Source organism: Bubalus bubalis, chromosome 6 (genome assembly GCF_019923935.1).
Source record: "Bubalus bubalis isolate 160015118507 breed Murrah chromosome 6, NDDB_SH_1, whole genome shotgun sequence".
NCBI lineage: Eukaryota > Metazoa > Chordata > Mammalia > Artiodactyla > Bovidae > Bubalus > Bubalus bubalis.
This window is the reverse complement of record NC_059162.1, coordinates 50,184,681-50,207,042: the sequence shown is the minus strand read 5'-3', so window position 1 is coordinate 50,207,042 and position 22,362 is coordinate 50,184,681. Positions and strand designations below refer to the sequence as shown.

General features: G+C 37.4%; 1 protein-coding gene across 1 annotated transcript; it reads left to right on the top strand.

Moving 5' to 3' along the window:
• Window positions 1–1,239: 1,239 nt before the first annotated feature.
• DR1 (down-regulator of transcription 1) lies at window positions 1,240–21,137 on the top strand. The gene is made up of 3 exons (XM_006061300.4): window positions 1,240–1,459; window positions 12,086–12,249; window positions 19,146–21,137. The coding sequence occupies exons 1-3, from the start codon at window positions 1,240–1,242 to the stop codon at window positions 19,290–19,292; spliced, it is 531 nt and encodes a 176-aa protein (XP_006061362.1). The 3' UTR covers window positions 19,293–21,137.
• The last annotated feature ends 1,225 nt before the right edge of the window (window positions 21,138–22,362 follow it).

The window sequence follows — 22,362 nt, the reverse complement described above, 5'->3', positions numbered from 1 at the left end:
GTTTTTTCCTCAGGACGATGCAGCCCCAGGAAAACGGAGTTTTCCTTTTCCTACATCCCATTCTGGAGCCTGGACTTCGTTCCTCTTCCTTTCAATCTCAATTCGGGCTCTTTAACGTTAGCAAAGCAAGTTCTTTGAACGAAATCCAGCGCTCCTTTGTCTCCAAACGTGGCTAAGAAGGCCTCAGCTGGCTGAGAGAAGGTAGTGGCAGAGATCCACCCTAGCCAGTACACCCACCCATCACAACCCGCGTCTAGGGCCGAAGCCCTGGCGCGTGCTCGGGTGTCTTCAGTACCGCGAGGCGCGCGCTCGCCCGGTCACTATCCCTGGGAAGGGGCGGGACCCCAGAGCGCGTGCCGGTACTGCGGCAGGCGGAAGCTGCTGGCGGAGAAGACGGGCGGTTCCCGCCGGCGAGGGTGGGGGAAGGGCGGCTGACACACCCGGAAGTTGGTCTGGAAGTGGGCTTGGGGGGGTAACGTGTGGGGGCGAGGCTTCCGGTAGCGCAAAGGGTATCGGGAGAGGCTTCCAGTAAACCTTCTCTGGCCTCTGGAGGGACCACCGTTGCGGCGGCTTCGGCTTCCACGATCTGCGTTCGGGCTAAACGGTCACAGCAGACGCCGCTGCCGGTCCCCTTGTGCCTGGTTCTGTCCGTATTCGTTCCCAGGAGACCGCCCCGGTTCCGGCAGCGGCTGCGGCCGACATGTTGTGAGGCGGCGGCGCGGGTGTCTGAAGGATGGTTTGGCCGAGGCGGCGGCATCGGCTGCTGGCGGCGGCGGCGGGGGCGGCAGCGGGGGCTCCGGTTCTGTAGAGCCTTGCCGGCTGAGTATCCGCCCTGTTCCGCGGCCAGACCAGTGCCCCCGGACCTTGCCTCTGCTCCGCGCCGTTGGGGAACGGTTAGACGACAGCGCACGCCCCTCTGAGGAGACACGAAGGGGGTTTTCTAGTGCTCAGATTCCGGACCACCTTGCCTTCCCCTCCGACCTGGGCAGTGCTGTCCCCAGAATCCTCAACACCCCCTCCCCCCCCCCGCCCACCTCCAACTTTGCTCCCAACCTCGCCTTAAATCTTTCACACACACGGGTGTTCCCCTCTCTCTCCAGCCACCCCTGGCCCCTTAATTTTCTGCACGCTCATCTCAGAGGGACTCCTGGATCGCTCTCTGAGGGCGGCCTTTTGAAAAATCGTCTTGGACCAGAGTTGAGGAGTTTTTAAAAGTCGGGGCGCGAGAGAGAAGGTGCGATGGCTTCCTCATCTGGCAACGATGATGATCTCACTATACCCAGAGCTGCTATCAATAAGATGATCAAAGAGACTCTCCCCAATGTCCGGGTGGCCAACGATGCCCGGGAGCTGGTGGTGAACTGCTGCACTGAATTCATTCACCTTATATCTTCTGAAGCCAATGAGATTTGCAACAAATCGGAAAAGAAAACCATCTCGCCAGAGCACGTCATACAAGGTAAGTGGTATTTGTGGGATTTTGTTTCAAAGAAGGGCCGGGGACAGCCTGCTGGTCGCTTGACGCGTTCATGTCAAAGCCTTCAGTTCTGTCCCCTGGTTAGTATTGGTAACTGAAAAGCCATTGCGGGCATGGAGGCAGCCTGTGCCTTCAGACCTCTGTAGTATTCTCGTGGTCCTTTTCAAACACCAAACGCAGGTGAGTGCTGCAGGCGATTAAGTCGGCTAACATTCCCCCTAAGAAAGTAGTAGTAGCGGTCTCAGCTTACAGCCAGGTAAACCTAAGCAACAAGAACTTTGCCTGCCTAAAGTGAAACCTGGATCATGACAACTGAGAGAGGAAGCCAGAAGTTCTTGGAGAATTAGAATTCAGACAGGAAGTTCAAGCTTGAGTGGAGAGGGCACCCCTTTCCCACCCGACCTTTTTCACCAGTGTAGAAGAAAAGATCAATTTTCAGAACATGAATAAAAGTATTCTTAACGTGAATGTTCACAATTGTAAAGTTTATTAGTATTGACTGGAGTATATTTTCCGCTTTAAAAATGGTTTCATGGTCCCTACCGTTCATCAACAAGTTGCTAAAGTACTCCAGTTCTATTCTGTAAAAAAGAAGCAGTCAGTATTCTTTAACCTTCCTTCCTTCCTTCCATAGCTTGCATTGTTCCATAGAGGTAGGTTTTTAAAGCTTGGGTTTAAAGACTGTGAGATTTTTTTTTCGTGGAACATTCCCTTTTGTTTCCTGCTGTCCTCTCCGTTTAGCTGTATAGGCTTAAGCGTTTATTGAACACTTCTGAAAGTTTAACAATTTCTCCTCTTGCATCTTGGAAAGGATTTAGTTCAGTTAATAGGGCTTTGGAGGACCATATTCTGATGGTTGGTTTGTTTCAGCATAACTAGTCATAATGTTTTGGGAAGCACTTTCTGTGACTGGTATATATAATCATATGGGAAGGTTGTGGTCAATTTTGAAGTGATAGCTTGCCTTTTATAATAACCCAATTAAAATTCTAACAATTTCTGGATCGCTTTTGAAGTCAGAAAAAAAGGATTCATTGTTAATTTAATTTTGGTAGGCAGGCAGTTATCTACCATTTTATTGTTACTAACTTTTTAAAAGGTGACTTTCCTGTTATACTGAAGTAGAGGACACATCTGCTCATATTCACTATATACAGTATTTTACGGTAATTATTGATAGACGTATTTTGTCATTTCATTTTTGAAATGACTTCTGTAATTTTATTTTTGATTCTTACTGATATATAAAACATACTCTGACATTTCCATTTCAGTACATAAGGAGAAAAATCCCTAGGAAAAGGTATATTTGACTTTAAAGCTAGTCTTCTACTTGTTTAGAGTGCTCTGGCAAGTAAAATGAAAGCCAAGTTGTCTATTTTTCCTCTTGTGTTTTTTTTTTACATTATATGTGCAATTGTCACAAATCTTTCACAAGATTGTCCAACACAAATAGCTGTAATTTCCTTTTATAATTCATAAAAGAGAAAACAGATCTTTTATCAACATTGCCTTTCTAATGAAAATTGCAAAAGATTTCAAAAGGATCTGCTTAAACATTTGTTTACACCACAGAAGTGGGGATCTTTCCAAAAATCTAATAACGCCTTACAATCTGTCTTCTTGGGTAGAGTTTATTCTTTTCTAGGATATATTTAGATTTCTGATTGACATGATGGAAGAATAGTGCAGCTGTAGCTAGCAGTATGCTAGCTAAATAGCTCAACTTTGGAATATGCTAAATTCAGTGTAACGTATGAGTCAGAAAGTTCCAGTGAAAGCATTTTCCTTATGTACTGAGGATGATTTATTAATTAAAAAAAATAATGTATTGAGCTGTTACAGCTTTATAAAATTACTTTTGTTTTCTTGTAACATTGCTGTTTTTAAGTGTTAGATAAGGATGTACATTTTAACCCCAAATTCTCCCCAGTTAGAGGGATAGACTTTATATATTTATAATCTCATATTGCGTAATCATTTAAAGAAATTTTTGTCTTGAGTGATTAAAATTTTTTAAAAGAAATCCTTAAGGTGTGTTTTTTTTTTAGGTGTTTAAGGTGTAATTTTATAGACTGACTGGAAAGCTGATTATGACATTTTTTAATGCTGTTCTGTCAATTAGATTATTTAGGAATGTAAGATATATCCATGTGGAATAGTGTACATTTTAAAGTGGTTTGATTCTCACGTATTTAAGTTTGGACTTTTTTAGTAATAAGTTTAATGAACTAGACTTGGCTTCAGGACATTTCACTTGCCACTTTGCCTTCTCAGAGCAAATTTTGAGGCAGTTTTGTAAAATGCAAGCTAAAGCTGAACAAATTTTATTGCCAGTAAATCTGAAGTTATATAACCTAGTTAAAATATAAAAAAAATTAATACAAATATTTTGCTTATTTTAAGAACATGGACTTGCGTTGAAGATAACATACACACAAATAGAGGGAGTTCTACACTTAAAAGATGTTTTTATTTTGCTTCTGGGTTTCTGTGAACACATTCTTAAATGAGTTCTAACATGTTCTGTTGCATTATGGAAAGAACTGACATTGAGTGTTAAGAACTGCAAAGTATACTGTGAAGGGTTTGGCCTTAGGCAAATCTGTTAACTTAGGTTTCCCCATTTATGTATAAATAATACTTAATGGTTTCAGGTATAATTAGCAATTACTGTTAGAATTGAGAAACTTATATGATATATATGCTACAATGTAAAAACTTTATATGATACTGATTAAAATGTAAAGCTGAAGGTCTGTTATGTTTAACCTTATGTCATGATGCCATTTGTAAAGAGAAAGTGTAAATAGGAATATTTTAAATGATATTATTTTTATTTCTGCATTTTAAATCTGTTGCTACCTTTTCTTTCTTACTTTTTTGAGAATAGTAACTGCAAGTTAGTGAAAGTTTGAAAAAGTCTCTGAGGATTCACTTCAGCAGTTGTATTGCTCCAATCCCTCTCACGCTGGTACTTGGTAAAATACAATAAAAATGAGTCACTAGAAAAACAAAATGAAAACTTTTGATATTGCACTCAATAGAAATAAAATTACTGTCAAATTGCTATGAAGTTTCTTTTTTCCCAGCTTTTTGAACTATAATTGACATATAACATTGTGTAAGTGTGAAGTTTACAACCTAATGATTTGGTGTGTGTATATATTATAAATTAATTATCACAATCAAATTAGTTAACACAGCCATCACTTCACATAGCTACAGTTTTGCTGTGAAGGCTCTTAAAATGCTTAGTTTGAGTTACAGTACTTAACTCATTGCAGACAATTACATGATGAAACAGTTATGGTACAAATCCACAGACCATACTTTAAGTATCCTTGTTCTAAAGCTTCAACCACAGTCTGTTTTGGAGAGTGGATTTGAAGTAGTTTTGCAATCAGGGGATCTGAGTGATTGCAAAGAAGTTGTATTGTAATAATAGTAATAATAATGAGAATAGTATTGTGTTGCCTAGATAAGCATCCATACTGATACTTTTTTCCTGAAGGGACACATGTAATTTGCATTGAACAATTTATCGCACACAGGTACTTTTCAAGTTAGGACTTTACTATCTTCTTTAAAATCAGTGTTTTTTGTTTTTGTTTTTCTTCTGCCACCCAACAGTTAACTTTTGAATTGACACTGTGCTAGATACTGCTAAGGATATAAAGATGAATGATATTTGATTCTTGCTCTGCCATCCATCTCTCATTGTTGTCCCGGATTCCAAGGAGTGGTCATACCATAGAGAAGGGATCCCCAAACCCTGGTTAGAACTGGGCCACACAGCAGGAGGGTGAGCAGTGGATGAGCAGGAAGCTTCATCTGCCACTCATCATCACTTGCATTACCACCATGGAAAAATTGTCTTCCACAAAACTGGTCCCTGAGGCCAAAAAGTTTAGGGACCGCTGCCATAGATGACATGATTCTTAAAGGTCTTTGTTAGGCCATTAAGCCAAGAAATCACTTTGGCCTACCTTCTTTTAATGTATTTTAAGTGAACTACAGTACCTCCCTCCCCTAACGTACAAACAAAAGAAAGGAGAGAAATTAGAGAATGCCATTTTTTGTATTTTAGTTTCTTTAAATGAAAAGCATGCACTATGCATTTGAAGGATAAAATAATTCACACAAATTCATGTTATAACAAAACTTTTGGGGAGTACATCATTACTGTAAAATATAAGATATGCCTATGCTAAAATTGTTGTTGGGTGTACATTTTTACCTTTTTTTTTTTTAAGTAGTCATAACTGTCTTTCAAATTGAAAAAATATTGCTAAGGGATTTTTCCCCACTAATATGCTGTATGCTTTTCTGAATACCGTTTTAAGGTAGATAACAGCATACCTCTGAGAAACAAGTGATACGTGTTTTATCCACAAATTTAAAAATAGCTGTACTATTATTCATTTTATTTATTTTTATTGTTTTAGCTTTTACTCTGAGATCCTTAGAGCCAGGGCCATCAGCAGTCCATAAAATCCCTTTGTACCAATTGGAAAAAAATACTCCTTCCTTGAAAACCTTTATTATCATCTGACAGAAAAAGTGCCATAGTAAGAGTTTAAAGCTATGATGTTTACAGTATGAATGGCTCTCCCAGATACGTTGCTGTTGTGCACTGAACAACCTGCACAGCTAAGATGGTCCTGTTTAGGAGACATTTCCCTTATCCTTTAAGATTCTCCTTTATGTAAAATGGGGGTATTACTACTGCATGATAACAGATGTAAAATATCCCTGTTTCAGTTCAGTTTAGTTCAGTCGCTCAGTCGTGTCCAACTCTTCGCGACCCCATGAATCGCAGCATGCCAGGCCTCCCTGTCCATCACCAACTCCCGGAGTTCACTCAGACTCACGTCCATCGAATCAGTGATGCCATCCAGCCATCTCATCCTCTGTCGTCCCCTTCTCCTCCTGCCCCCAATCCCTCCCAGCATCAGAGTCTTTTCCAATGAGTCAGCTCTTTGCATGAGGTGGCCAAAGTACTGGAGTTCAGCTTCAGCATCACTCCTTCCAAAGAAATCCCAGGGCTGATCTCCTTCAGAATGGACTGGTTGGATCTCCTTGCAGTCCAAGGGACTCCCAAGAGTCTTCTCCAACACCACAGTTCAAAAGCATCAATTCTTCGGGGCTCAGCCTTCTTCACAGTTCAACTCTCACATCCATACATGACCACAGGAAAAACCATAGCCTTGACTAGACGGACCTTTGTTGGCAAAGTAATGTCTCTGCTTTTGAATATGCTATCTAGGTTGGTCATAACTTTCCTTCCAAGGAGTAAGTGCCTTTTAATTTCATGGCTGCAGTCACCATCTGCATTGATTTTGGAGCCCCCCAAAATAAAGTCTGACACTGTTTCCACTGTTTCCCCATCTATTTCCCATGAAGTGATGGGACCGGATGCCATGATCTTCGATTTCTGAATGTTGAGCTTTAAGCCCACTTTTTCACTCTCCACTTTAACTTTCATCAAGAGGCTTTTTAGGTCCTCTTCACTTTCTGCCATAAGGGTGGTGTCATCTGCATATCTGAGGTTATTGATATTTCTCCCAGCAACCTTGATTCCAGCTTGTGTTTCTTCCAGTCCAGCGTTTCTCATGATGTACTCTGCATAGAAGTTAAATAAGCAGGGTGATAATATACAGCCTTGACGTACTCCTTTTCCTATTTGGAACCAGTCTGTTGTTCCATGTCCAGTTCTAACTGTTGCTTCCTGACCTGCATACAGATTTCTCAAGAGGCAGGTCAGGTGGTCTGATATTCCCATCTCTTTCAGAATTTTCCACAGTTTATTGTGATCCACACAGTCAGAGGGTTTGGCATAGTCCATAAAGCAGAAATAGATGTTTTTCTGGAACTCTCTTGCTTTTTCCATGATCCAGCGGATGTTGGCAATTTGATCTCTGGTTCCTCTGCCTTTTCTAAAACCAGCTTGAACGTCAGGAAGTTCACAGTTCACATATTGCTGAAGCCTGGCTTGGAGAATTTTGAGTATTACTTTACTGGCATGTGAGATGAGTACAATTGTGCTGTAGTTTGAGCGTTCTTTGGCATTGCCTTTCTTTGGGATGCTATATCCGGTTAATCATATTTGTTAGCCAAATGTGTTTAAAATTAGGATTAGTCAGTACAGTTTTGAGATTAAATTTATGGCTGCTCTTGTTGAACCATTTTTTTGAGAGTACAGTGTGCTCAGTGTTGAGAGCACAGCTTTTTCAATAATATTTAATGTTAATCTTGGATTTACTTGCAGTTTTCTTTTGAAAGCAGTGTTCTCAACTTTAATGATTTTTTAATATAAATTTATTTATTTTAATTAGAGGCTAATTACTTTGCAATATTGTATTGGTTTTGCCATACATCAACATGAATCCACCACAGGTGTACACGTGTTCCCCAATCTGAACCCCCCTTCCACCTCCCTCCCCGTACCATCCTTCTGGGTCATCCCAGCGCACCAGCCTCAAGCATCCTGATTCATGCATCGAACCTGGACTGGTGATTCGTTTCACATATGATATTATACATGTTTCAATGCCATTCTCCCAAATCATCCCACCCTCACCCTCTCCCACAGAGTCCATAAGACTGTTCTATACATCTGTGTCTCTTTTGCTGTCTTGCATACAGGGTCAACCTTAATGATTTTAATAGCGATTCTTTTTTCTTTTTTTTAACCCAGGCCCTCCATGGTTTAAGGTAGATTGGATTGAAGTTCTTAATATCTAATTTTGAACTCATGACATTTTGAAGAGTTGTCTCTCTATTGCATTGATTTGTTACTTTTGTGAATTTATTTTTTTATTATTTTTTTCACGGATCAATTTTGTGAATTTAATATACTTGTTTAGCTAGAATTTAATGGGGTGGTAGTAGCTGTGTGGCTTCCCTGGTGGCTCAGTGGTAAAGAACCTTCCTGCCAGTGCAAAAAGTGCAGGTTCGATCCCTAGGTTGGGAAGATCCCCTGGAGTAGGAAATGGCAACCCACTCCATTATATCTTGTCTAGAGAATCCCACGGACAGAGAAGCTTGGTGGGCTTTAGTGTATAGGTTCACAAGGAGTTGGACACAACTGAGTGACTAAACAACAGCAGCAACAGTGCATAGCCATACATTTATTTGGGTCCTGTACACTTACTAGCGTACACTTTAAAATGTAAGAGAAAAAATAAATAAATTTAAAAACTGAACATGAATAATACATAGTCCAGGTTAGGTAAGGAACTCCTCCGTGTTGGACATTGTGTTAAATGCCTTCAGTTAACTACTTGTTGATTCCTCTAACCCTTAAAGTAATAAAGTATGATAATATAATAATGAATGCTTTATTTTGCTCCTTCTGTGGGCTAAACTCTGTTCTTAGCTCTTTGTTTATATTAATTCATTTATTTTTCATAACAACATGATCTGATGAAATGTAGGTACTGTTATTCTTGTTTTCTAAGACCAGGGGTGAAAGAACTTAAGTCACACAGCTAATCTAAGAGCTGGGAGTCAATTCCTGGCAGCCTTAGGGGCTGCATGCTTAACCATTATAGTGTTTCTGATTGTAGGAAGATATTATGAAATAGACACTGTTCTCATTTTAGAGATGGAAAATTGAAGCATAGATATTAGGCAGCATATCCAAGGTTATACAAATACAGTGAGAACCAAGTTTCAAATTCTCTTTTCAAAAAGGGGAGATTACTTCTGTATAAAAGCAAGAGAATTCCAGAAAAACTTCTATTTCTGCTACATTAAAGCCTTTGACTGTGTGGCTCACAATAAACTTTGGAAAATTCTTAAAGAGATGGAATTACCAGACCACCTGACCTGCCTCCTGAGAAGTCTGTATGCAGGTCAAGAAGCAACAGTTAGAACCAGACGTGGAGCAATGGACTGGTTCCAAATCAGGAAAGGAGTATGTCAAAGCTGTATGTTGTCACCCTGCTTATTTAACTTATATGCAGAGTACATCATGCACAATGCTGGGCTGGATGAAGCACAAGCTGGAATCAAGATTGCTGGGAGAAATATCAATAACGTCACATACGCAGATGACACCACCCTTATGGCAGAAAGCGAAGAACTAAAGAGCCTCTTAATGAAAGTGAAAGAGGAGAGTGAAAAAGTTGGCTTAAACTCAACATTCAAAGAACTAAGATCATGGCATCTGGTCCCCTCTCTTCATGGGAAATAGATGGGGAAACAGTGGAAGCAGTGAGAGACTTTATTTTTGGGGGCTCCAAAAGCACTGCAGATGGTGACTGAAGCCATGAAATTAAAAGATGCTTGCTCCTTAGAAGAAAAGTTATGACCCACCTAGACAGCATATTAAAAAGCAGGGACATTAACTTTGCTAACAAACATCCGTCTAGTCAAAGCTGTGGTTTTTCCAGTTATGTGTGAATGTGAGAGTTGGACTGTAAAGAAAGCTGAGTCCCAAAGAATTGATGCTTTTGAAGTGTGGTGTTGGAGAAGACTCTTCAGAGTCCCTTGGACTGCAGGGAGATCCAGTCCATTCTGAAGGAAATCAACTCTGGGTATTCAATAGAAGGACTGATGCTGAAGCTGAAACTCCCAATACTTTGGCCACCTGATGTGAAGGACTGACTCATTTGAGAAGACCCTGATGATGGGAAAGATTGAAGGCAGGAGGAGAAGGGGACAACAGAGGATGAGATGGTTGGATGGCATCACGGACTCAATGGACGTGAGTTTGAGCAAGCTCCACGAGTTCGTGATGGACAGGGAAGCCTGGTGTGCTACAGTCCATGGGGTCACAAAGAGTCGGACACTACTGAGCCACTGAATTGAACTGATTTCTGTCTAGAAGGATCAGGCTTAATTTGAAGACAGAGTTTGATCTGGATTGTAAATGAATTACTGTCAGCATGAATGTGCGAAACCAGTGCCTATTGGGAAACACTTAGTGGTCAGGTTTAGCAAAGTATTCAGGGATTTAATGGCAGAAATAAAGCTGGAAAGGTAGCTGGGGCTAGATCCTGGAGGATCTTGTTGTAGGGCTAAGGAAATAAAACTTTTCTTTAGATTGTAGTGGGATACCATAAGTCATTTACTAGTTTCTTTTGATATTATTTCCAGCCAGTATTATTGCAAATATACTGCTATGCTCGTGCCTTTAAAAAGAGAAAATACAAATGAAAAACTTTGGCTTCTAGCAGTAACACTTAAAAAATCATGTCTATCAATTCAAGTAAAATATTTAGGCTGCCTAGTTTTCACTTAATTTCCTACTATACCCCCAAACTCCTTGAGGCCAGGAATTAGGTGGTAGTTAATTTGGTAATTTGGTAAATAGAACTCAGAATAATGTCTTATTGAAATTTGGGGAGGGTCAAAAGATGGGATCTCCTAAGTTAAAATTCAGGTAGTAGCAGTCTACTTCTTGACATCAGGTTATTTCTAAAGATGGTTGATGAAAACAGCTTAACATACGAAATAATTTAAAACTGTAAATCACTCAAAATGCCTTTAAAAACCTCAGCTTACATGGGAATGTACATTTTAAAGGTATATTTGGTATTCTCCCTGAAAAGCAAATTCAGTGAGAACTTAGGGCATCTTTACTGAGGGAGCCTGGTTCATCATAACTGTTGAAAGTCTGTAAAAATAATTTAAGTTCATTTACTATGTTTTTTATCACCTGTATTTCATTGTTGGTTCAGAAAGCAAAATATGACTTTGGGGCATTAGTCAATTATATAGAGAACTATATAATTTTAAATACTGTGAACCAAAAGGAAATTTTATGCTTTGTCTTTCTAGATTACAGAAGGCTTTATTTTCTTATAAATTTTTCTTTCTAAATGTGAAAAAATAGAATATTTTGTTGATGTTTCTTTTATCCTTATAGTCTTCCCTTATCTCAGTTTTTCTGCCACATCACTTTAAATATTTTTGCAGTATTTCTTGTAAGTTTGATTTTTCAGGGTCTTTGACTGAATAAATTCCGAATTTCAAAAGTTATTTCCAGCAGTATTTCTTAAACTTGGCAGGTTGAGTGTCTTTGCTAAAAATAGTTTCCTGTTGGTATATTAGACAAAAGAACTTAACTATTCTTTCCTCCATCCTACTGTAAGTTAGATAAAGCTTATGTTCCCAGCCTACTTTTTCTAAGCCGTTTTATTAACAAATATATTCCAAATATTTCCTTTTTTTGTATTCTTTAAGAAAATGACAGACTTAATGATTTATTTACTATGAGTGGTATAGGAAAAAATATTTTCTTAGTAAAACCACATGTTCTTACATTGGGCCTTTTTTTTCTTTCCTCACAGGAAATGCTTTAGTTTTTAAAAAACTAAAAAGAAAAGGAAAAGTGAAGGCCTGTGCCTTGATATGTTCCTTAAGTTTTAACTAATTTGCAATCTAATATTAAGAAAGCTGATAAAATATTTTGTCTTAGCCATATGGATGATTATTGTGCACTGTAAAATATGTAAAATTATTAGAAGACAATAGTCTGCCCCTCCAAATACCTCCCCCCACCCCCCCCCCATTGGCAAGCTTCACAAAATATTCCATTGGTGAAGAAAAAGTGGTGTGTTATCACTTTCTGATGTTTTCATATTTTCATTTTCCCAGCACTAGAAAGTTTAGGCTTTGGCTCTTATATCAGTGAAGTAAAAGAAGTCTTACAAGAATGCAAGACAGTAGCATTAAAAAGAAGAAAGGCCAGTTCTCGTTTGGAAAATCTTGGCATTCCTGAAGAAGAATTATTGAGACAGCAACAGGAATTATTTGCAAAAGTAAGTAACACATATTAAATTATTTCATGTGAATCTGACCCTTTTTGAACACCAAAATCATAGTTTTCTAAAATCATTTCCCGTCAATATGCATGTCCAAAGAATTTTGTTTTTGTGGCTGATTGTTTAATCATAGAGTCTGATGTTAGATCTGGCCAATTTGACTATTTGGCCAGCGGTTTACTTTACATGAAAGTAAATATTTGCAGCAACCTGTTTTCTGAGGAGAACAACTCCAAATGACTACTGAGACTTTACTTTGATGTTTTTTTCAGGCAGAATGACCATTTAAAAGCATGAAAAGTATACCTAAACATTCGTAAGATTTAAACTGATGGACTGGTGAGAAAATATTTTATCAAATTTTTAGGCGAATGGCATATAAAAAAACCTGACTCACATTTACTTTTTAGTTAACTTAGGTCTTTACCACACCTTTAAAACACTCTGATCTTTAAAACTTTGAAGGGTCAGTGGAACAGAGAAAGGCAGAAAACTTTTCTCCTTTTTTGCTTTTTCTATTGTCCAGTCTGTGGAGGATTAGCAACAAGAACTATTTGTTATTTCCCTCTATTTTTTGAAAAAGGAGACCACCGGGAGCTGGAATTGAGTGGAGTTTGTGACTGCTGCTGCTGCCGCTAAGTCGCTTCAGTCGTGTCCGACTCTGTGCGACCCCAGAGACGGCAGCCCACCAGCCTTCCCCGTCCCTGGGATTCTCCAGGCAAGAACACTGGAGTGGGTTGCCATTTCCTCCTCCAGGAGTTTGTGACTAGCCTCTCAGAATTTCTCCAGTGTTACTGCTCTGCCATCTTCTTGGCCTGCCTTAGCCCATTGTCAGAATCCTGGATACCTTCTTCATTCCCTTCCAGGTCCCTTGGTGACAGTAGAAACAAGCTCTGTAATGTATTTTGGATCATCCCTCTGTGGAAGATCATATTTTCCAAAGATGACTGCTATAGTGTCTCTTACCCTTCGTCTCCATGGCTCACTGTGCCTTCGTATTATAGCAGAGGCAACAAAGGCTGGCAGCATTCATTATCTGATAAAAATACCTAGGGATGAGGATTAGGAGATGAAGAATCCCATGCAGCATGCAACACAGCTTCCACGTGGAGTGAGTAACACAACAACCAATATGCACATATACCCCATGCTGATGCAAAGAAAAAGCTTTCCATCAATCCTTTCCATTCAGGCATGGGATGCACTGGGCCTGGTCCAGAATACCCACAGGCAAGAACAAGAAATTGAGAGGGAAAAATTGGCCTTCCCTCCTTCTCTGCCAGGTTCCTTGAAGCTGGGGAGAAGGTAGTTACAGTGTACAGTGATTCTTTTCTTTTTTAAAAAAAATTATTTATTTATTTATTTATGTTTGGCTGTGCTGGGTCTTCATTGGTATGTGAACTTTTCTGTAGTTGCAGTTAGCAGGGGCTACTCTCTAGTTGCAGTGCTGGAGCTTCTCCTTGCGGTGGAGTCTCTTGTCATGGAGCTTGGGCTCCAGGGCGCACAGGCTTCAGTCGTTGCAGCTCCTGGGCTCTACAGCACAGGCTCAGTAGTTGTGATACACAGGCTTAACTGTTCCACAGCATGTGGGATCTTTCCGGGTCAAGGATTGAACCCGTGTCTCCTGCATTGGCAGGCGAATTACCACTGAGTCACGAGGGAAACCCTACAGTGATCCTTGAATGACTGAATATTCACTCCATGTAAGACTGAGAGCTTAAAAACCTCGTCATTAAGAATGCAGATCACTGTCCAAGGCTAAATTTATCATCAGGGACTGAGATATCTTAATGATATTTTCACTTGCTCTTCTCTGTACCTCCTTCCTACTTACCCTGCAAAGGCAGGAGCAAGGAATTACGAACTTGAAGATTTACAAGAACAGCTTAAAAAATAGTCCATTCCATTTCTGGGTACTACTGAAATGCTCAGATTGCTCAAGCAAACTGTCTATAAGTACATACTTTTTTGAAATAAAGCATTGAACTCACTTTCCAGTGGGAAGATCTTGAAATTTCGACCTAAATCACTGGGTCAGAGGTGATTCTGTGGTAAAGAGGATGTAAAATAGTGTTTCAGTTCCATAGAGATATTTCATCATAGGAATAGTGCTTTGTGGTCCTTTTTAATTGTCTGTCCCTGCCATTAGTTTGTAACCTCCCTGACGGCTGGACCTATTATTAATTGTATCTCTGGCACCCATCTAACATGGTAACTAGCACAGGGGGAGTATTCAGTAAATATTTGTTGAATAAATGACTGAGTTAAATTGATGAGTCAGGGAAGCACAGAACTCTAGGGGCGGAACAGACTTTTGAAATCATTTACTTCAGCCTTGATCTTCCAAATTATGATTCTGAAGTTTGAGGAGGTTCAAGAATCTATTCACCATTATGAAAAAAAAAGGGGAGGGGGAGAAGTGGGGCTGTTTTCCCCCCACAAAGTTCTGGCTTCTCATTTGAAAATGAAAGACAGGTTTGGTTTGAATAGAAGAGGTGAGAATTGCTACAAGTTACTATAATTAAAATTAGAACTAGGAAATACCATTTTAGGTCTTTTCCAGATTAGCTCATTAACTACCAGTTTGGTTTATATTAAAAAGTATTTAAATTTTAAGTTATCAAGCACTAGACACCAGATACCATTTAAACTGATAAGGAAGATAAAGCTTACGAATGTTTATTGAGTTCTAACCATATGTTAATCATGTGCCAAGTGATTTACCAGTATTATTTAATCCTGACAACAACATAGAAAATAGGTGCTAAAGTAGAAAAGCCTTTGAGGCAGGCACGACCACATGCAAACAGTGTTGTAATCCATGTGAATATGAGGTACCAATGGAGGATTGAAAGTTTTTTTAAAAAGCTATTGGCTATTATTTATTGAGTCTCTACTATCGTAGATCACCTACAGGGTGCCAAAGTAAATATTTGATGAAGGGAAAGATGCTCTGCTAAATACTTTATACACTTTACAGAGTTTTTAATGAACAATACAAATTTTATTGTACCCATTTACACTTTAAGAAACAGACTCAGAGATGGAGAGACTTGCATGAGATCATTTGTTCTACAGATATTTATTAATAAGTCTTCACTATTTACCAGATACAGTGCTAGTTGCTAATCTTATAATAGTGTAAAAAAAGACAGGGTTATGTCTTTATGAAGCTTAGTTTATTGGGAAGGATAGACTTAGACAAAGGAAATGGGTAAATATCTTCTGACTTCAAAACCTGTGCTCTTTCTACAATACTGTGCTAATACTCTAGCCACCATTTTGTTTACTTAAATTTTATTTTGGAACTTTTAAGTGGAATGAATGTACTTTATCATTTCTATGACAAAAAGTTGAATGAAGGAAATAATCCACTGGTTGCAAATTCTGTCTTCACTTTTCTACCCTTGTCATCTCTTTGTTTTTTTTTTTTTCTCCCTTATCTCCTTTCTGTCTTGCCCTGACCTATGGATAAAAAATACCCTAGTATTTCTTTGCTCTTGTGAGAAAAATCAGAAGAGAAGTAAAATTATTGTAGCTGCTTAGTACTTTTCCTAGAGCACATAGTATTAATACTTTAGTCTTAAATATGAATGGAACTGATAAATTATTATACCATCTTTTTCATAACTTTCATTTCACTTAATCATTTAGACTTTATTTTACATACTAACAAAAAGCAGCCTCTTTTGAAGCTGTCTTTCAGTGCTAGCAGCAAATATTTGAAAAGGAGGTACCACTAATATGTTGAGGTTAGTTAACTGTAAATTGTAAATGAATCATATTAGTATGTGGGAGGGGGAGTCTTAAAACATAATGAGAATTTCCAGAAGAAGTGGGTTAGCAAGTAATGCCTATTTACTTCCCTTTCACTCTTCCATTTTAGAAGGAAAGTACTTTGGATGGATTGGGTAAGAAACAAAATGGAAGGAAAGAAATTAGAATAAATACCACTGAAATTTTTAATTTATGGACATGAATACAAATAATATTTATCAATCAGTATTGATTTTAAAGGTATCAGAGTGCTTTTTGTTCAGTGAGGAAAGTATGGGTGCTGATATGGGGCAATGGTACCTAAAAAAGTCAGTTAAATTTTAAGTATAGCCAGTACATGTCTTTTCAGATTATTGAACAAACTACAATATAATGAACAAACTGAGATAAAGCAGCTTTGCAAATAAAACCTGTGTAGAGACTTGAGATTATTTGAATTTTTTTGTGCTACAAAATTATACCTATTTATGGTTGATTAGGCCACAGAGTAGGTATTCTTAAGTTGATTAAATTGATATGTTTGGTTTGCCGTACGATTTTCAAGTATTTTCTGTGAAGCATTCTTAGTCTGTTTTGAACTCTGAGTATTCCTGCCATAATAGTAAATATGCCTGTGTATTATGGAAATATTTTCCATATTTCTTTATAAAAATAGGTAGAAGTAGTTACTAGAATACCTGGTCTTTAATTTCCTAAACAAACACAAAAAACATTTTCATCTCAGAGGGGAGGTGTAATATAGATACCTTAACATCTGTTATATGAGATTGACTACTCATGAGGAAGACATAAAGAGATCCCCAAGTACAGATTTTAATGTAGAAGTGTGCCAGTTACTAAGCAGTTGTTTCAGCATGAAACCCCCTTCCTGTGCTAGCTTTGAGAATGGGCCCAGTAGTCTGCAAACCGTGTTTCTGCTTTTCTAGCTGACTTCCCTAGACTCTGCTGCTAGTGGGGGGCTCTGAAGGGAGATTACATGGCTGGGTGGAAGAAGGCACTTGTTCCTTTCTTTTACTTCCAGTTGGCTTCAGGTTCCTTTGAGCAACGCAGCAATGCTTCACCCTGGCTGCATCAGTTTTTTCCTGTAGCAGCAACTGAATCTGGTTTGCAGTTTCTCTTAATACTTACAGAACCAACCCGAACATGCATCCCCTTCCTCAGGTATGTGGGTCTCAAACCTTGGGGCCCTCTTCTAAACTTAGAGATGGTAGTACCAGCCAAATATACTCCTTCTTCAGAAGTCTGAGTTTCAAGTCTGTGGTTTGCTCCTCAAACCTTGTAAGTTTTAAAAATTTCAGCCTCTTCCCATGTTTCAATTTTAAGGTTGATGGCTGCTTCCTGTAGTTGCCACACACAAATCTTAGTATTTGTTTCTTGCCTCTTCGATTACCTAGTTATCACCTTTATACTTGGTTACTGATCTTTTATATTTACATTCTTTTTGTTTCCCTATCTAGTGTGACTTCTATCTCCTTATTAGACCCCAAATAATACTGGAAGGAGTCAGGAACAAACTTACTGATGAAAATAATATTTCAGGAGTACTTAAAGGAAGAGAGGAATTACAGTAGGTGAAAATCAGATTTCAAAAAGATTGACTATCAGCATGAGTAAAGTAGCAAAAATGGGAGAGTACGAAGTATAATTGGAAAACATTTTATGTTATAGGTGGGGGTTTTTTTTGTTTGTTTTTAGCACAAGGGAAATGCTTTGAAAGAAAATTAGAGAAAGTATAGTGGAGCAGACCGTAATTTGGAGGGTCTAAATTCTAGGCTGAGAAATTTGGACTTAATTGGTAACAATTAAATGATTTTTTTATATATTAGAATTACCCCAGGGAATGTTTGGATAATAAATTCATAACATTATTAAGAAAAGTTAGAAATGTACATGGTAAAAAATCTTAATCTTAAGGTTATGTTGAGCATTATTGTTTTCCCACAAACATTCATTCATTCAGAAATCCTTGGGGCCTGTATGTTGGGAAAGCAACAATGAATATGGAAACGTTTTCTGTTCTCAAGTCTAGAGGAGAAAAAAGATAATATACTCAGGTAACTAGAGAACAAAATAGATAAGTATGGGAATGCATAGAGAATTATAGACTATGAAATAGAGCGGAGAATGTGACCTAGAAAGATCAAGAAAACTGATGTGTGTTTTAAATACTGGCAAGCAATTGGCCATTCCTAAACGAGGGAATGAGCCAGGCTAAAAGATTAATTCTGAAAAAAGGCAGAAATGGAGAAACAACATTGTTTTGGTAAACTCTTAATGGGAAATTATGTGATTTTTTTTCAAGAACAGATTCATTTTTCCCTTCTTGGTATGGTTTTTCTGCTAATAGATGAAATTAAATTGGGAAGGAACCATGTAATGCATGTGGATGTACCTTGGTTTCTCAGATCCAGTGGTGGTTTTTATAGAAGTTATTTCAAATGAATGGATTTTTAACTATCCTACTTAAATTCAGTACTGGATAAGTATTTTCACTAGTTTGTATGTGGGAAGGGTATGTTCTGTGTGTGTGTGTGTGCACATACATATGTGTGCATTTATAAAGAGGGGAAAGGGACAGAGGAAGAAAGAAATGTATCTATAGGGTAGGAAACTATGATAGAAACTTACAAGAAATATCAAGATAGCTATTGCATTTATGTTCAGTACTTTTCTGTAACAGAGGTACTGTACTAGTGAAATTCTAAACCACAGATACAATTTTTAGATTGTAAGTATTTACGTCAAAATTATAAGTTGAGAGGGCGGAAGAGTCAAGTGAAACAAAAGAGAGACAAATACAGGGAAAAGAAAACCAAAGAGAGAATGTTGTGATTTTTCTGTGAACTTTTTTAGGCTCTTCAGTTGAACCATTATGTGACATAAAAGGAAACTTATAGAAAACTTTTATGGAAACTTTTGGAAACTCTCCTTAAGAGAATCGAGAAGACGCAGTCTCTCATATTTTCTTACAGAGTTCATGTTGTCCTGATGTACAACAACTACAGTGGTTGGAAAATACCCAGTTTAATAATGACTAAGTTTATGGTTGGCTTAATATACAAAGTGTACATGTTACAGGTTTAAAAAAAATTTTTTTTTATGTTTTTTGTGTTTAGGCTAGACAGCAACAAGCGGAATTGGCCCAACAGGAATGGCTTCAAATGCAGCAAGCTGCCCAACAAGCACAGCTTGCTGCTGCATCAGCAAGTGCATCCAACCAGGCAGGATCTTCTCAGGATGAAGAAGATGATGATGATATCTGAAATTCACCAGCTGAGTTTCTATTTCCTTTAAAATGTTTTTCCCTACACAAGAAAACAGTGAAAAAAAAGCTTATCTGTAATTTTGCATCTTGGTGGACTTGCCATTGGTATTCTAGGGATATCTGCTGTTAAGTTTCATCTGTTGTGTGCTATTCATGTAAAATCTGTCTCTTTGAACTGTTGAAAATTTAAGGTTCAGTATAATATCAATTTTGAATTTTTAATGGTGTTTATGAAATTTTAGATAGCAGTGAGTCTGTTTGATCAATAAACAGTGTTACAGAAAACTTGAAGTTTATAAAAATACAGTGAAATTTATACAGAAGCTCTAAATCTTGATTTGCATTTCCTCTGCCCTTTTAACTAAACTAAAAATTGGGAATTTTAAATTATTGGGGGGAGGTGCTGTGTGATATAGTAGACATTAGATCAGGTTGGTGAAAAAGCTCAATTTTGCAGTATTTGGATTGTCTTTTAAAATGAGTATATGTATACAGGCAATAAACATACATGCTCAGATAAATATACTTGTTTAAAAAGATCTCAAAACAAGGCATTCAAAAATTAGGAAGGAGTATGTTCAATAGTAGTTGTAAAATTTGGTAGGTTATGTTTTCAATTTTGTTTTTATTTTATGTAGAGCTAAAAACTTGTTTTATTATAGCATAATTCATCTTTAGCTACACTATTACATTTCAAAGACTGCCCAGTTTTGAGGACTGTCATGATTCTTAGTATTTCACTCCAGTAATCATTAATAATATTACTTGCTTAGTCCATCTTGTGAAACAGTTGCTTAGGTTGCATTGGTTGGTTCACGAATATTAAGACCTTTCCTAGGGGAAAGAAATGACAGTTAATGAGCATGCTTGTTATAAGAGGGGATTCTTTTTGTAATTTAACTTGTAGTTATAGTTTCCTTGTTGTTTGTTTTTAGCATTCCTTTTACAGTTTCTTGACTAGATGGCCTAGAATGTCCAATACTTCCTTTGAAATGGCATCATTATCTCCATCATAATTGAGTGATAGCTTTAAAAAATGTTTTGTTTAAGAAAATGTGTCATAATTGATTAGCCCTATATGAAACATAAATAATTTTAACCTGCTTATTAAAAGGGAAAAGCTTTAATTTGGTTCTAATAAGTAAAGTATGATAGTGATTTTTATAGGAATCCAGTGTTTTGAAGAACTGGCCTATTGTGTTTATATTTTGAAAACAAAATGGAAAAGCCACTTAAAATAGTATGAAGTAATCTAAATTACTATGTCAGTTGCCAAATCATTTAAATTTGTGTATTCACCAGGTCTAAAGATAGATTGTGGCTGCTAGAATTCCAGTTTTAATTGAAGAGCTAAATAAGTCAAATGTACAAGTATTAGATTTCTTAATGATCATATTTTGCAGTTTTAGAAAAAGTGAAATATTGTTACACATTTATTAAATACACTTCTTCCATGCCACAAATAGGTTAATCCTGCTGAATGTTTTGAGTTAAAGTTGATACTGTATCCATGAGTGCGTTTGAACAAGATAGAAGGGATTGTTTTTTTAAAAGTTTAAGTACCAAAGGTAGTCTAGTCTAAGAAATATAAGTTAATAAGTGTTGGCTTTTCTAATTTGTACTGTAACATCCTTATACTTTTTATTTTAAGTATATCTGTTTCTTAGGAAAAAACGTAGATATTTTCCAGACCTTTTTTTTGATGCAGAGTTCAGGTTAATTAATATTTTACTGCATCTGATAATGTATTATATGTTCAAATCCTAGTGACTTTCATTTTGACATTCTTGTGATTTTCATATGCTGTATTCTTCAAGCAATAAAATCTGATGTGTTTTATAAATTGTTTTTATATTTAATGATCTGTACAGGTTGATGGCATGAGATTTCTGTTATTACCATTTTTACTAGTTTCAAGAATCTTAGGCCCCCCAAAACAATTTTGATCTTTTGGTATATAGTACTAGACTTTGTCCTTTGTTTACTGGTTTTTCAGAAAATGTGGTTTTACTTGTATTTTTGTAATTTACAGTCTTAGGATGCAGGCATAACAGAGCTAATTCAGCAGTGTTTTAGTTTATTTTTTAGCAGTGAACTATTATATTGTGTCTTTTGTTGAGATTTTTAAAATCTTTTGGAGAGAGAAACAAAATTTTTAGTATTCTTGAGAAATAAAGTTATTGTTTGGTAAGTATTTTCCCCACCTCCTTGAATATGTCTGTCTTTTTCAGCAGCAAAGGCATCAGAAAAGGCATCAGCTTTTAAAATTACATATACCATACATGTAGAAAAGTACATAAATAAGGGTTTTCACAAATTAAATATATTCATTTTGCCACCTTCAGATTAAGAAACAGTATTATGAACATCCCAGAAGCTCTCCTCTTGCCCCTATCTCCACACCTTCTTCTTCCTCCCCAGAAGTAACTACTATTCTGACTTCTAAAATCAGTTTGCCTGTATTTTATTTTATGTAAATGCAGTTATACATAATACACTCTTTTTTTTGCTCATTGTTTTGAGTGTATTGATTTCCTAATGCCACTGTAACAAAATACCACAAACTTAAGGGATTTAAAACAACCCAAATGTATTCTCTTGTAGTTCTGAAGATCAGAAGTTCAAAATCAGTTTTATTAGGTCAGAGGCAAGATTGGTTCCTAAATCTGGAAATTGTAAGTGGAGAATCCATTTCCTTATCTTTTTGTTTCCAGTGTCTGCCTATAATCCTTGGCTTGTGCCTTCTTCCTCTGTTCAAAGCTTCTGCTTTTATCATCACATCATCTTTCTTCTGTAGTCAAATGTTCCTCTGCATCTACACTTAGGGCCCACCTGGATAATCCAGGATAATCCCCCATCTCAAGATCATTAATTTAATCATATCCACAAGATCACTTTTGCCATATTAGGTAACATTTACGGGTTTCAGGGCTTCAATCCTAGGTATTTTAGGAGATAGTTACTTAACCTGCCCAAGTGAGGTTAATTCATATTGTTGCATGTATTTGTAGTTCATTCATTCTTATTGCTGAATAGTATTTCATTAGTTTATTTTTATTATATGCAGA